The sequence below is a fragment of the Xenopus laevis genome, chromosome 8S (genome assembly GCF_017654675.1).
Source record: "Xenopus laevis strain J_2021 chromosome 8S, Xenopus_laevis_v10.1, whole genome shotgun sequence".
Taxonomy (NCBI): domain Eukaryota; kingdom Metazoa; phylum Chordata; class Amphibia; order Anura; family Pipidae; genus Xenopus; species Xenopus laevis.
In genome coordinates this window covers 49,274,674-49,288,195 of record NC_054386.1, presented here as the reverse complement: position 1 = coordinate 49,288,195, position 13,522 = coordinate 49,274,674, and the positions used below count along the sequence as shown (strand labels likewise).

General features: G+C 39.2%; 1 protein-coding gene across 1 annotated transcript in view; it reads right to left on the bottom strand.

Moving 5' to 3' along the window:
* The window catches only part of steep1.L (STING1 ER exit protein 1 L homeolog), a 49,040-nt gene that overhangs the window by 7,015 nt on the left and 28,503 nt on the right, over positions 1–13,522 (bottom strand). Inside the window, 2 exon segments of the mRNA NM_001085723.1 lie at positions 5,414–5,455; positions 6,827–6,944. Of these exon segments, the coding sequence (NP_001079192.1) occupies positions 5,414–5,455; positions 6,827–6,944 (160 nt within the window).

Sequence of the window (13,522 nt, the reverse complement as noted above, 5' to 3'; positions counted from 1 at the left end):
GGCTGGTTTTGCTTCCAATAAGATAAGGATTAATTATATCTTCAGCTGGATCACGTACAAGGTACTGTTTTATTATTACAGAGAAAAAGGATTATTTGGATAAAATGGGATCTATAGGAGTAGGAGCTTTCTGGATAACGGGTTGCTGGATATTGGATCCCATACCTGTATACTAAGGCTGTCTGCCTTTAAGAAATTGTGCATGCAGTCTACAGCCAACAAGACTGCACAGACTACTCAGCACAATTCATTTGGAGGACATATCGAAGTACAGCAGAAGAATCAGCCAAAGATCCACTCACAAGGGGACCTGGCCAAAGAAGTGATTGCGTTTCAAATGGCCTTAATTTGTTCTTTTTTGTAGTTTTGGAATTATTTGCCTTTTTCTTCTGACTTTTTCTCCATCTTTCAAATGGGGGTCACTGACCCCATCTAAAAACAAATGCTCTGTAAGGCTACACATGTATTAATTTGTCTTTCTATTCAATTCAGGCCTTCTACTATTCATATTCCAGTGTCTTATTCAAGTCAATGCATGGTTGCTAGGGTAATTTGGACCCCAGCGACCAGATTGCTGAAATTGCAAATTGGAGGGCTGCTGAATATAAAGCTAAATAACTCAAAAACCACAAATAATAAAAAATGAAAACCAATTGCAAATTGTCTTCAAATATCAATCTCTACATCAGTGATCCTCAACTAGTGGCTCTTGAACGTTGCTTACCAACCCCTTGAATGGTGCTCTCGGTGGCCTCAAAGCAGGTGCTTATTTTGAAATATTTGGCTTGGAAGCAAGTTTTGGTTGCCTAAAAAACAGGTGGGCTGCCAAACAGAATGTCCTGTAGGTTGCCAGTCCACATAGGGCTACCAAATAGACAATCACAGTCCTTATTTGGCATCCCCTGGGACTTTTTCATGCTTGTGTTGCACCCCAAGTCTTTTTAAATTTGAATGTAGCCGACGGGTAAAAAAAGGTTGGGGACATCTGCTCTAAATCAAATGTGAATTTAAAAGTGAACATCCCCTTTATGTTCAATATTTTATTGCCCCCTGCTGTTTGGTAAAAGCAAACCAGCCAAAAAACTATTAAAAAAAAAAAAAAAGCAGGAAGCTTCTTCTGACACTTCCCTGCCAAGTTCTATTGCTCCTGCTGAGTGACAGAACCAAGCTGGTAAAAGTTAAGTTAAGAGGCATTCCCCGATTCTGTAAAATATGATTTTGCCTTTCTGTCTAGGCAAAATGTGTAAATTACAAAAGTGTTTAATTTTACATGAAAACACGTGACAAACTATATGTTCACTTTAAAGTAGCAGCAACACCAAAAAAAGTGTTTAAAAGTAATGATAATATATTCTACTGTTGCCCTGCACTGATAAATCTGATGTGTTTGCTTCACAAAGACTACTATAGTTTATACAAACAAGCTGCTGTGTAGCCATGGGGGCAACCATTCAAGCGCAGGACACACAGTAAAGTTCTGAAGAATCACATTGTATACTACAGAGCTTATCTGTTATCTGCTATGTATCCTGTGCCTTTTCTCCTTTTTCAGCTTTGAATCACTGCCCCATGGCTACCCTGCAGCTTATTGTAGAGTTTCGGAAGTAAATACACCAGTTTTACCAGAATAGATCAACAGTTGTCAACATAACATATATTGCAATTCTTTTAAAACACTCATTTTTTGATGTTCCTGCTCCTTTAATAAATGGGCTTTTTGTTTTATGGACTTTCTACTTGCAATAAAAGTATGAGCTGAAATACCTCCTCATTCCCACTTAGTTAAAGTATGGTAAAGTAAAAGAAAAAAACTTTTTCATTATCCAGGATAAAAGAGGTGTCTTCAGCTATTTGGTATTCTGTAGCACAAAAGCGATGGCTACAGGCTGGACATACATGATATGCATGCACGTGTATTTCATACAAATGCTTTTAGTTACCAGTGTTGGCATACATCCCAACTGTCCCTCTTTTGACAGCTCAACGTGCAGTCCCTCATTTGTACTGCAAAGTCCCGTTTTTCTCTGCACTAAACAGCCAGAATAAGAAACAAAGTTTCTAACTCAATTGGCTTTTGGCAGAGACCCCAGAACAGCTGCAGAGAAGATACTTTTGTTACAATTTAGAGATAAGCAAATATGTAATTGTAACAATATAAGATAACAGGTCTCACAGCTTAAAGTGCAATTCACCTTCGTTAGCAAGACTGTAATAACTGAAAAAAAACACAGAAATATGTTCAAACTTTCATAACATGCCAAATTTTGTAAAATGAACATGGTAATTTGGGGGCGGGGCCACAAAAATGGGCATGGTCAGAAAATTCACTGCGCTACGTGCAGCAACTTTTTTGGCCATCTTTTTATTTTCAAAATGTTGGGAGGTATTGTTAGTTGTACCGATATACAGTTATTCCTTCAGCACATCAATGCTCTCAGTCACATTTGCTTTTTTCTACTCCTATGAATTATTTATCTATACATTGAGATGTTAAAACTCTGCATAGCTTGTGGTTACACAGAATTAAAGATACATATAAATGTGGTGCCACTCTGATAAGAATGGCTTGAAGTAACAGAAGTGGAAAGCACAAAACTTCCCACAAAATGAGTCCATCATTCAAGAAAATGATTTTAACTGAAGGGTATTTTAGTGTTGAGCACAAAGCCCTCTCTTCTTTATACAATACTGGAAGCATTTGAGCTGGAAAGTTGAAGCATTGAGGCAATTTTCAGATATTTCACCAAAACCGAAAATTTTGGGAAAGCCTTGCGACATGGCATGGGTACCCATTTTAGATTCAGTAGAATGGGTACTTTCCAAAAATATATGGTTTTGGCGGGTAAACATATATCTATATTTTCTGTGTTGATTTTTCATTAGCTGAAGTTCCCCACAGGACTATTTGTATGAGCTTACTATTTTGGGGCCTCTAAATGCCAGATACTTTGGTGCCCACTGTGCATAGGTTTACCAAACTGTTTGGAGGACACCTGGCAATCATAGTTTGGGTGCTTTTTCGTGGTACGTAATGATACATGGGCAATACGATGCTGGAAAGTAGAAGCTTTGAGGCAATTTTCAGATATTTCACCAAAACGGACATATTTGGGAAAGCCTTGCAACTCAGTAGTTTGGAGAAGAAAGGCATGGGTACCCATTTTAGATTCAGTAGAATGTGTACTTTCCAAAAATGTATGGTTTTGGGGGGGTAAACATGTATTTCTGTGTTTTACCCCACAAAAAATGCAGTAAATGTGTTGATTTTTCAGTAGCTGACGTTAAAGTCCTGAACAATTTGGATGCGCTAACTTCATATTGGTGTCTCTAAATGCCAGATACTTTTGTAAACCTATGCACAATGGGCACCAAACTGTTCAGTGGACCCCTGGCAATCATATTTAGGGTGTTTTTTCTTGGTATGTAATGATACATGGGTGATATCATGCTGGAAATTTGAAGCTTTGAGGCAATTTTCAGATATTTTCACCAAAACTGACAATTTTGAGAAAGCCTTGCGTCTCTGTAGTGTGTAGCAGCAAGGCATGGGTACCCATTTTATATTTGGTAGAATGTGTACTTTCCAAAAATATATGGTTTTGGGGGGTAAATCTATTTTTCTGTGTTTTTACCCCACAAAAACTGCAGTAGCTGAAGTAAAGTCCTGAACAATTTGGATGCGCTAACTTCATATTGGTGTCTCTAAATGCCAGATACTTTGGTAAACCTATGCACAATGGGCACCAAACTGTTCAGTGGACCCCTGGCAATCATATTTAGGGTGTTTTTTCTTGGTATGTAATGATACATGGGTGATATGATGCTTGAAAGTTGAAGCTTTGAGGCAATTTTCAGATATTTTCCCAAAACTGACAATTTTGAGAAAGCCTTGCGTCTCTGTAGTGTGTAGCAGCAAGGCATGGGTACCCATTTTAGATTTGGTAGAATGTGTACTTTCCAAAAATATATAGTTTTGGGGGGTAAATCTATTTTTCTGTGTTTTTACCCCACAAAAACTGCAGTAGCTGAAGTAAAGTCCTGAACAATTTGGATGCGCCAAATTCATATTGGTGTCTCTAAATGCCAGATACTTTGGTAAACCTATGCACAATGGGCATCAAACTATTTAGTGGATCACTGGCAATATTCAGGGTGGTTTTTCTTGGTACCTAATACAGTGTGGGATATGCGGAGCAGCAAAATAAAACCTTTGAAGTGACTTTTCAGAATATTGAATTTTTTTTTTTTTATAAAAACCTCTATGTTCAGACAAGCTTTGATATTTGGTAGTTAGTAGAGAGACATAGTAAACCATTTTGGAATCAGCAGAATGTGTACTTTTCAAAAATATACTGTTTTCTGGAGTAAACCTACTGTTTCAGAATTTTTTTGCCTTGGAATCTAAATTATGCCGTTTTCTGCCTTAGTGCTTTCAAAATTCGGTAATATACCGTAGGGAGTTTTTGCTGTACAGAAGTCCTAAATCTCCGTAAAACTATACATATTGGTATTGGCACGTTCGAGAGACATAAGGCTTTTCAAATCAGTTGGATTTTCATGCATAAAATGAAATATTTTGTCGGTATAAATTCATATACAATGAAAAATAGGATTTTTTAATTTTTTTTTTGGTATTTAGCGCTATAAATCTTTTTGCAGAGGTGGAAATACATGATTTAGCAGATTTAGAAAGCTTAGTTTCTCCTGAAAAAAAAAAATGTAATGTTTTCCTAGGTAAACTATAGGTTTCCCCTCAGAAAATGGCCCTAAAGTGAGAGAGCACAAAATGTTTCAAAAACAGCTGGCATTTCGCATAACCAAAATGTTCAATTCTGGTAGCACTTAAAGGGTTAATAAAGTGAAACCAACACACTTAAAATATTATCATACTGTGATATAAAAAAAAGAAGACATTCATCTGGATTGATACAACCTTCCAAGGTTGAGATAAATGGAAATTACCAACAGATACTGCAGTGATAAGATAAAACAGGACTGCATCTCATGCCAACAATGTAATTCGGGAGTTATTTAACACTAGAGACCAAAAACAGTAAAAGGGCATAATAATGATACATTTTCTGCTATCCACAATGCCTATATAGGCCTGTATTCTATTCTAATTACATGGCAAAAACAGCCTTTAAAAATAAATAAAATCAAAGAAAATACATGTTGTAAAATATGTGGGTGTTATTTAAACAAATACTGTAAGTGGTCATCAGGCAAAACAAAGTTTGCCACTGGTCTAGTATGCCTTAGCAACCAACTTGCAGGTAGCCATTTAAAAACAAATACTGGTTTCTTAGCATGGATTACTAGACCTAGGCAATCTTTGAGCCTTTCAGCACACTATCCTCAAAGGTTACAGGTTAAACATAAGTACATGAATTATAAGCTGAATGTTACTTACTTACTGCACTTTTTCCTGTATTGTCGTTCAATGCCATCTGACCTTAGGAAAAAAATTAAAAGTGTAATTGTAAAATTGCTAATCACATCCTCTCATATATAAATCATTAATTTTAGAGTGCAACCAATGACACATATTGATGTACCCTGCACATAGAGATTAAATTATGTGCCAAAAAGGAATGAAAAGCAAGCTTAAATTTATACAAGTCAAGACGATGCAGCCCTTCATTATAAATAAAGGTATGGGATCCATTATCGAGAAACCAGTTACGCAGAAAGCTCTGAATTACAGAAAGGCTATCTCCTGTAGACTCTATTCTAATAAAATAATCATTTTTTTTTTAGATTGTTATTCAACTATTTCATAGTTACTATTTACCAGGGAAAGCTAACCTTTTATCTGCTACAGCAAAATCAGATGGAAATTTGCGACTAACAGCATAAGCACTTAACCTAAAAAGAAAGATTGTGCTCCAGTTTTTGAGGAATTACACAGATAATCCCTGCTTTAAGAAAAAAAAAATTCTATTGCTTTAGTTCAGTCCAATTTAAAACATTTTGATTACCTCCTTATAGACACAACTTGACTCCAATCAATAGAAGTAAAATAGAATAAACTGTGCAACTGTCTACTAATGACCTAATTAGGTGGGCTGTATGGAAATAATTCCCTAGTTCTGCTCAAAAGATCACAGATGTGCCTATAAAAACACAGACATGACCACTCCCAATTTAAAGTCAGCAGTTTATGGACACACATTTGTGGGACTCCCAATGGCCTGCCTGACTGGTATCTCGCCAAAATCAGTCAGTCATTCAGCTATTGGATAGGTTGGATGGGAACAGCATTGGCTCACTGAAGCCATCCTATCCTGAGAAATTTACATAGGCCTGAATTATCAGTGGATCGGGTCATCTTAACAATTAGAACAATAAAGAAGTGCAAAGAAGGAGCAGATTACAACACTATATTTTCAATATTGTGTTGGTTATATCCCATAACCTGATGCTGGTGTTACATATTTATCTATATCGACTTGATGGACAGCTTGGGAGTCTAATAACTCCAAGTGGGATTGGGTTTGAATATATACACACCAATTGTTTTTCTTAACGCATTTAAATTGTGGGTAAGTTTCATTATTAGTATGATCACCCTCATTATTATAGTGCTGATATATCATTTCCATACATTTATCATACACAGCCCTATTGACATTACCTAAGTCCCCTACCACATTCACACAACAGGGTCACTTCATAAACCCGCCTGTATGATTTTGTATATTTGTAAGTAGCTGGAAGAAATCCACACAGGTATGTTATGTCTCCTTTAACACTTGCATATACATATTGTCTACTGATGCAGAAATTGAAAAAAGTGCAGTAAGCAAAGGGCTATGGGTGTTACCTGCGCAAATACACAGGCTCCTCCTCCTCAGTGTTGCAGAACTTATGAGCATGTTTTGCTGCACCTATAACTCTTGCTCTATCTCTTGGCCTCATGGGAAGTTTCTCGAGCTGGCAATCTGAAACATAAAAAGGGAGAAAAAATTTACTTTAAGGCATTAAAAAAACTGTAGGATCACTAATAAGTGGCCATACACAGAGTTCTCTCCCCGATATGCCCACATTGAGGTGGGCGATATCGGGCTGATCCAATCCTGGGCACTACGATAGGATCAGAATGAAGGTGATACGGGCGGTCAGATCGTGGGACCACATTAACAAACTGATTCAGCATAATCCGACAGGATTTTTTACCCTGACTAATTGACATCTGCCCGACTTTCGGCCAGATATCAATCGGGACGCCCGTTGGATGGGCCCACACACGGGCCAATAAGCTGCCGACACGGTCTGTCAGCAGCTTTTATCTGCCCATGTATGGGGGCCTTTATTTGACAGGCTGAATAGATTGACTATGTGACTTTAATGTCACTGTATTTTTCATGCTATTTACCATGCCTTTTCCATTTTTATTTCAAAATTGCTCCCTAGCAACCACTTACAAAGTGGCATTCCCCTGCCGACCCATACACAGTGGACCTGTATGGTAGTCCAAGAGTTTTGGGAAATGGTAGCCTGTACCCTGTCGGCTATTTTTAAACATCCTATAGAGCCCAAACCTCAGTCATTCATCCTGGGACTACCTATCAGTGCATTGAAAGCCCCTGAAACTAATAAAATAGTGACACATACACTGACAGCAGCAAAAACGCTCCAAGCAGCTACCAGGAAGAGTGCCTCCATCCCAGGTCAACAAGCCCTCATCACCAAAGTCAAATGGGTCAGAACAATGGAAACTATTAGGGCATACATGCAAGGCATGGGATACGATAACGAATTACTGTGGTTCCCCTGGGCGGAATTTGAAACGGCCCAATTAGAGGCATCTTAACTTGTGGGACTGATACCTCTGCAACCACCCCATTTACTTCTTCGGTTCCCCCCGTACTTTATATAGAGTTCAGTGAATAGACTGGGCAGTATTTACTTCAAAAGGAATGATTACATCGTAATAAAGAAAGTAACATAACCTCAATGTTGATTATGTAATTTTATATGATGAGACTATGTACATGACTGATAAAGTTTACATATTTGAACTGCCAATATATACCTGTTACGTAATGACTCTTGGTTTAAAAGACATTTGATTGTAGCTTACATGAAAAATTCAATAAATATTTAATAAAAAAAATTAAAATTAATGGCTAATTGTCTTAGGCTCCTGCTGTCTGCATCACACTAAAAATTAATTTTAAGGTGAACAAACCATTAAAAAAGGCAGTTGGGTTTCTGCTGAACATAAATGTAGCCTTTTGTTTTAATAAAGAAACTAAATTTTTTATTACGCGTACTAAAGAAAAAAAAAAGTCACTTTAATGCTTCTTGGCTCACTTCCTGGTTCTGTACAGTCACTGTTTGTAGAGGAGAAGTTAGGAAACAAATTATAAAGCCACAGATAAGCCCTATATTTAAGATTCTCATATAAAAGCATAACAAACAGTGTCTGTGCATACTGGGCCTTTAAAGGGGTAGTATAGCCACTTTACAACATTATTGCAATTAATAGGGCTTGTGCTTAACATACTTCCTATCTATTGATTTTACCATGAAGACTATGGCCGCTGTTACTTCTTGAGCTAATTGGGCAAACAGAAACTGAAGCTATTCTGTGTTTGGTTCTTGTATGGTAATTGTATATCTATACAATTTAGATTACCAGAGCTGCCAACTGAATAAAGGATAAGTAAACCTTTAAAAATAAAAGTGGATATTAAATTGATGAAAGTGCTATTCTAAGCACTTTTTTTTTTTTTTTTTAATTCCCAGAGAGGGAGATTTTCTTACCTGAAAAATCCTTTTCTCATAGGCCCGTACTGTCAGTGCAGGACGACTGGGGTTAAAGGGATACTGTCATGGGGAAAAAATTAGTGCAGTTAATAGTGCTGCTCCAGCAGACTTCTGCACTGAAATCCATTTCTCAAAAGAGCAACCAGATTTTTTTTTATATTCAATTTTGAAATCTGACATGGGGCTAGACATTTTGTCAATTTCCCAGCTGCCCCCAGTCATTTTTTCCCATGACAGTATCCCTTTAAATTAATCCTCTCTGGAGGCAGGACAAACTGAAAAAAAGCTTTTTTCTAATCCTCTCCTTTCCTTCTGGCTCCACCTCCTCCTCATTTTTGTATCCACCTATCTTACAGCCGAGCAGCAAAAAACCGGCACCCCATGGGAGGGATGCTGCACTGACGATTTTTCAGGTAAGAAAATCTCCCTTTCTCAGTCGGCCCTCAGTGGAGGACGACTGGGGAAGTCCCATGGCCATCCAAAAGGGTGGACAATAACAATAACTGCTGGAAAAAAAAGGAACTGGTATATAACAGGACTGACTAGGCAGGAGCTATCTATGCGCTACTGCTGCTTGTAGCACCTTCCTGCCAAAGACCGCTGCTGAAGAGGCCAACACGTCTAACTTATCGAACTTTAAAAAAGTGTGCAAGGAGCTCCAAGTAGCTGCCTTGCAAACAGCTTCTATGGAAGCCTGGTTGTGAATCGCCCATGAGGCACTGACCTTTCTAGTAGAATGTGCACTAACCTGTAGTGGGTTATCTTGCCCCATGGTTTTGTAGGATTCTTGTATAGTTGAAACAATCCACCTAGCTAATGTGCGTTTCGAAGCTGGAAAACCTTCTTTTGTTAGCACCAAATAATACAATAAGGTAACCGATTTTCTAAATTCGGCAGTCCTGTGAATATAGAATTTTAGTGCCCTTACTGCATCTTAAGTGTGCAATTGTCTTTCCATGTCATTTACTGGTTTAGATTCACAATAATCCTCTTTCCCCACCTCTCTCGATATTCAAGCCCGGTGCTGGTTAGAGAGGTCGGCGCCTCTCCTACTTGAAGATCAGTAAAGGATACCAGACACTCGATGGCTAGTGAAGCGGGGGTGACCCCTGCGTGTTTATTGCGTCAAATGTAACGTTTCGGGGGCGTGCCCCTTCGTCAGACATGTGTGCAATTGCCTTTCCTTGTCATTTACTGGTTTAGGACAGAAAGATGGGAGTATTTTCTCTTGATTGAGATGAAAGTCCGAAGGAACTTTGGGAAGGTGAGAAGGCATTGTGTGAAGGACTACCTTGTCTTGGTGGAATATCGTCCAAGGCTGTTGATGAGATAAAACTGCTAAATCCTACACTCGCCTGGCTGAGCATATGTCGAGGAGAAACTTCACTATCCAGGACAAAAGCTTAGGTCCACTGATCCAAGTGGTTCAAAGGGTGGTCTCTGGAAAGCCCGAAGCACTAGATTAAGGTCCAAGGGTGGAACTAGATTTCGTTTGGAGGACAAATTCTAGTTAATGCTTGGAAGAATAGTTTAAGTTCTGGAATGGTGGCCCATTGCTTATGAAAGAGAGCTGATAGAGCCGATACTTTAACTTTAAGGGCCGAAGTACTGAGGCCTTTATCTAGCCCGTCCTGAAGAAATTGTAAAATATGGGTAGAAAGACATAACTGCTCATGAACATTGTGTGATCTGCACCATGTCATAAAAAGTTTCCAAATTCTGTAGTAGGCTGTGGAAGTGGATTTCTTTCTTGCCGATAGTGTGCGAATTACGGATTCTGAAAATCCTTCTGGTTTCTACAGGTTATCAAAAGCCATGCCGTTAAATACAACTTGTTGATGTGATTCGCTCGTGCTGGGCCCTGTGACAGAAGGTCTGGGTGTAGTGGAAGATGCCAGGGCTGAGCTGAGAACATCTGTATGAGCTCTACAAACCACGCTCTGCGTGGCCACCATGGTGCAATGAGGACAGTGGTAACACCTTCCAATCTTATCTTGTGTAAGAGGCAAGGGATAAGTGGTATGGGCGGGAATGCATACGCTAGATGACAGTGCCACCGGCAAGTGAGTGCATCTACTCCCTCTGCCCTTGGGTCGTGAACTTTCGCCATGAACCTCGGGAGTTGAGTGTTGAGAGGTGATGCCATGACATCCACACAGGGGGCACCCCATCTATTGACGATTTGTTGGAAAATTGATGGATATAGACGCCAGAGCAGGAGACAGGAAAATCAGGACCAGTCTACATACAGTGACACAGGGCTGGTGCTCCATAAGCATTTTGTATAAAGTATGAACAGGTGAACAATGTGGGCAGTTTCAGTCTGGGTCTCAGGTGTGAACACTACAGGGGCTTTAGGATAGGAACAATAGAGGTGTCACAAGTGTGAACAATACAGGGGGGATTACTGTGTGAATTTGAGGTTTAAATAGTGCAGGAGCCAGTTAAATTCTGTAATGATCCCTTTTAAATCTTACAAATGGTAAACAGACACAGCAGGCAGACTTTGATCTGGAGGGCCACACAGAGTTTTTCTTATTGTATGTGTGTATATGTGTGTGTATATGTGTGTGTATATGTGTGTGTATATGTGTGTGTATGTGTGTGTGTATGTGTGTGTGTATGTGTGTGTGTATGTGTGTGTGTGTGTGTGTGTGTGTGTGTGTGTGTGTGTGTGTGTGTGTGTGTGTGTGTGTGTGTGTGTGTGTGTGTGTGTGTGTGTGTGTGTGTGTGTGTGTGTGTGTATATATGTATTTATATATATATATAAATATATAGCTAATAGCTATAGATAGCTATACATTATATATATATATATATATATATATATATATATATATATATATATATATATATATATATATATATATATATATATATATATATATATATATATATATATATATATATATATATATATATATATATATATATATATATATATACACACACACACATATGCAATAACACTTTTTTCGAATTTTGCAAAACCCTGGTGTTGCTGGTCTTTATATATATATATATATATATATATATATATATATATATATATATATATATATATATATATATATATATATATATATATATATATATATATATATAGAGCAACAAAAACCGCACACAAAGGACTTGTATAAGTGAAAAAAGATGACCAATTTATTGCGACGTTTCGGCTCCTGTACTTGAGCCTTCTTCAGGTGGTGTGTACAGTGCAAATAACAATCAGTTTTTAAACACAAAATGGCGCCAAACAGCGCAACCTGTGACGTCATGGGGTCAAATGTGCGTCACTAGCTAAAGTGTATAAAATTATAACATTGGTCGGCCGCCCAATCTAAAGGACTTGCGTCCCTGTAGTGGAGAAATGTGTCCGTGCGTGCTGAGTGAGACCGATCAGTGCAGGTAATTCCATATTCACAATGTGCAAGAACATATTTCCCAGGATGGAGATCCGTCTGGCTTCACTTACCCCTAGAGGAGACAGAGCAGCGAGCGGACGGTACCGCTGAATTATCGCCTTTCAGACAGGAGACATTCACCCACTGGTGGCCGTACACTCCCACTTAAACCTCTCTGCTCGGGCTATGGTCGCGCCCCCGTTGCCTATGGTCTGTACCGATCAGCGGGTCACACTCCCCTTTCTTAGGTTCCGCCCCCTGGTCCATGCGCTGCGGGTATTAGCCCCGCCAGCATCGGCTTCAGTATTCCTCTGCGTGATCCAGCTGTGTGATACAGCCATCAGTGCTGAAAGGCACGCGAGCGCTCAGGTGCTAGACATAGAGTGTATTGAAACACTCACAATGCCCGCACCTATTCGCGCTGCTCCATTGTATCACCGCATGTGCAAAATGCCCGCACTCATAAGAGCTGCTCCATTGTATCGCAGCTTGACAAGCTCGTATCGTGGCTGTGCACAGAGGAGCGTGGTGCAAACCCACGCATAGACCAGAGCCTATAATTGGGAATCACCGCCTTCTTACAGCTCATACATCGCTCACTTAGTGGGGTGTCTGGCTCCTGGGTGTGTCATCACTGTCAATAGGCCTACCTGCAGAAGTTGAAGTTGCTCCAAACCTCATGGGCTGTCGGAACCTCTCTCTCCCCATCCTGGTGTTTGTGTGTTCATTGTGATACTGTGCAGTACTAATAAAGATAATAAAGATAAATTAAAAACAATCTTGTGTTCACAGCACGCATAGATGTTACAATGTCTGTGTCATTCTCATTAGTCTACACAAAATAATATATGATAAGTAAACACTGTGAGGCTACTCCATTATGCAGCCATCAATTATGCAAATCGGAAAACCCAAGCTGGGGGGCCAGACAGTATGTATAGGGGGGGGAAAAGGAAAACAGCGTCCAGGGCAAAATAACCCTGTGGAAACATAAACTTTTTTTTTCCACAGGGTTATTTTGCCCTGGACGCTGTTTTCCTTTTCCCCCCCCTATACATACTGTCTGGCCCCCCAGCTTGGGTTTTCCGATTTGCATAATTGATGGCTGCATAATGGAGTAGCCTCACAGTGTTTACTTATCATATATTATTTTGTGTAGACTAATGAGAATGACACAGACATTGTAACATCTATGCGTGCTGTGAACACAAGATTGTTTTTAATTTATCTTTATTATCTTTATTAGTACTGCACAGTATCACAATGAACACACAAACACCAGGATGGGGAGAGAGAGGTTCCGACAGCCCATGAGGTTTGGAGCAACTTCAACTTCTGCAGGTAGG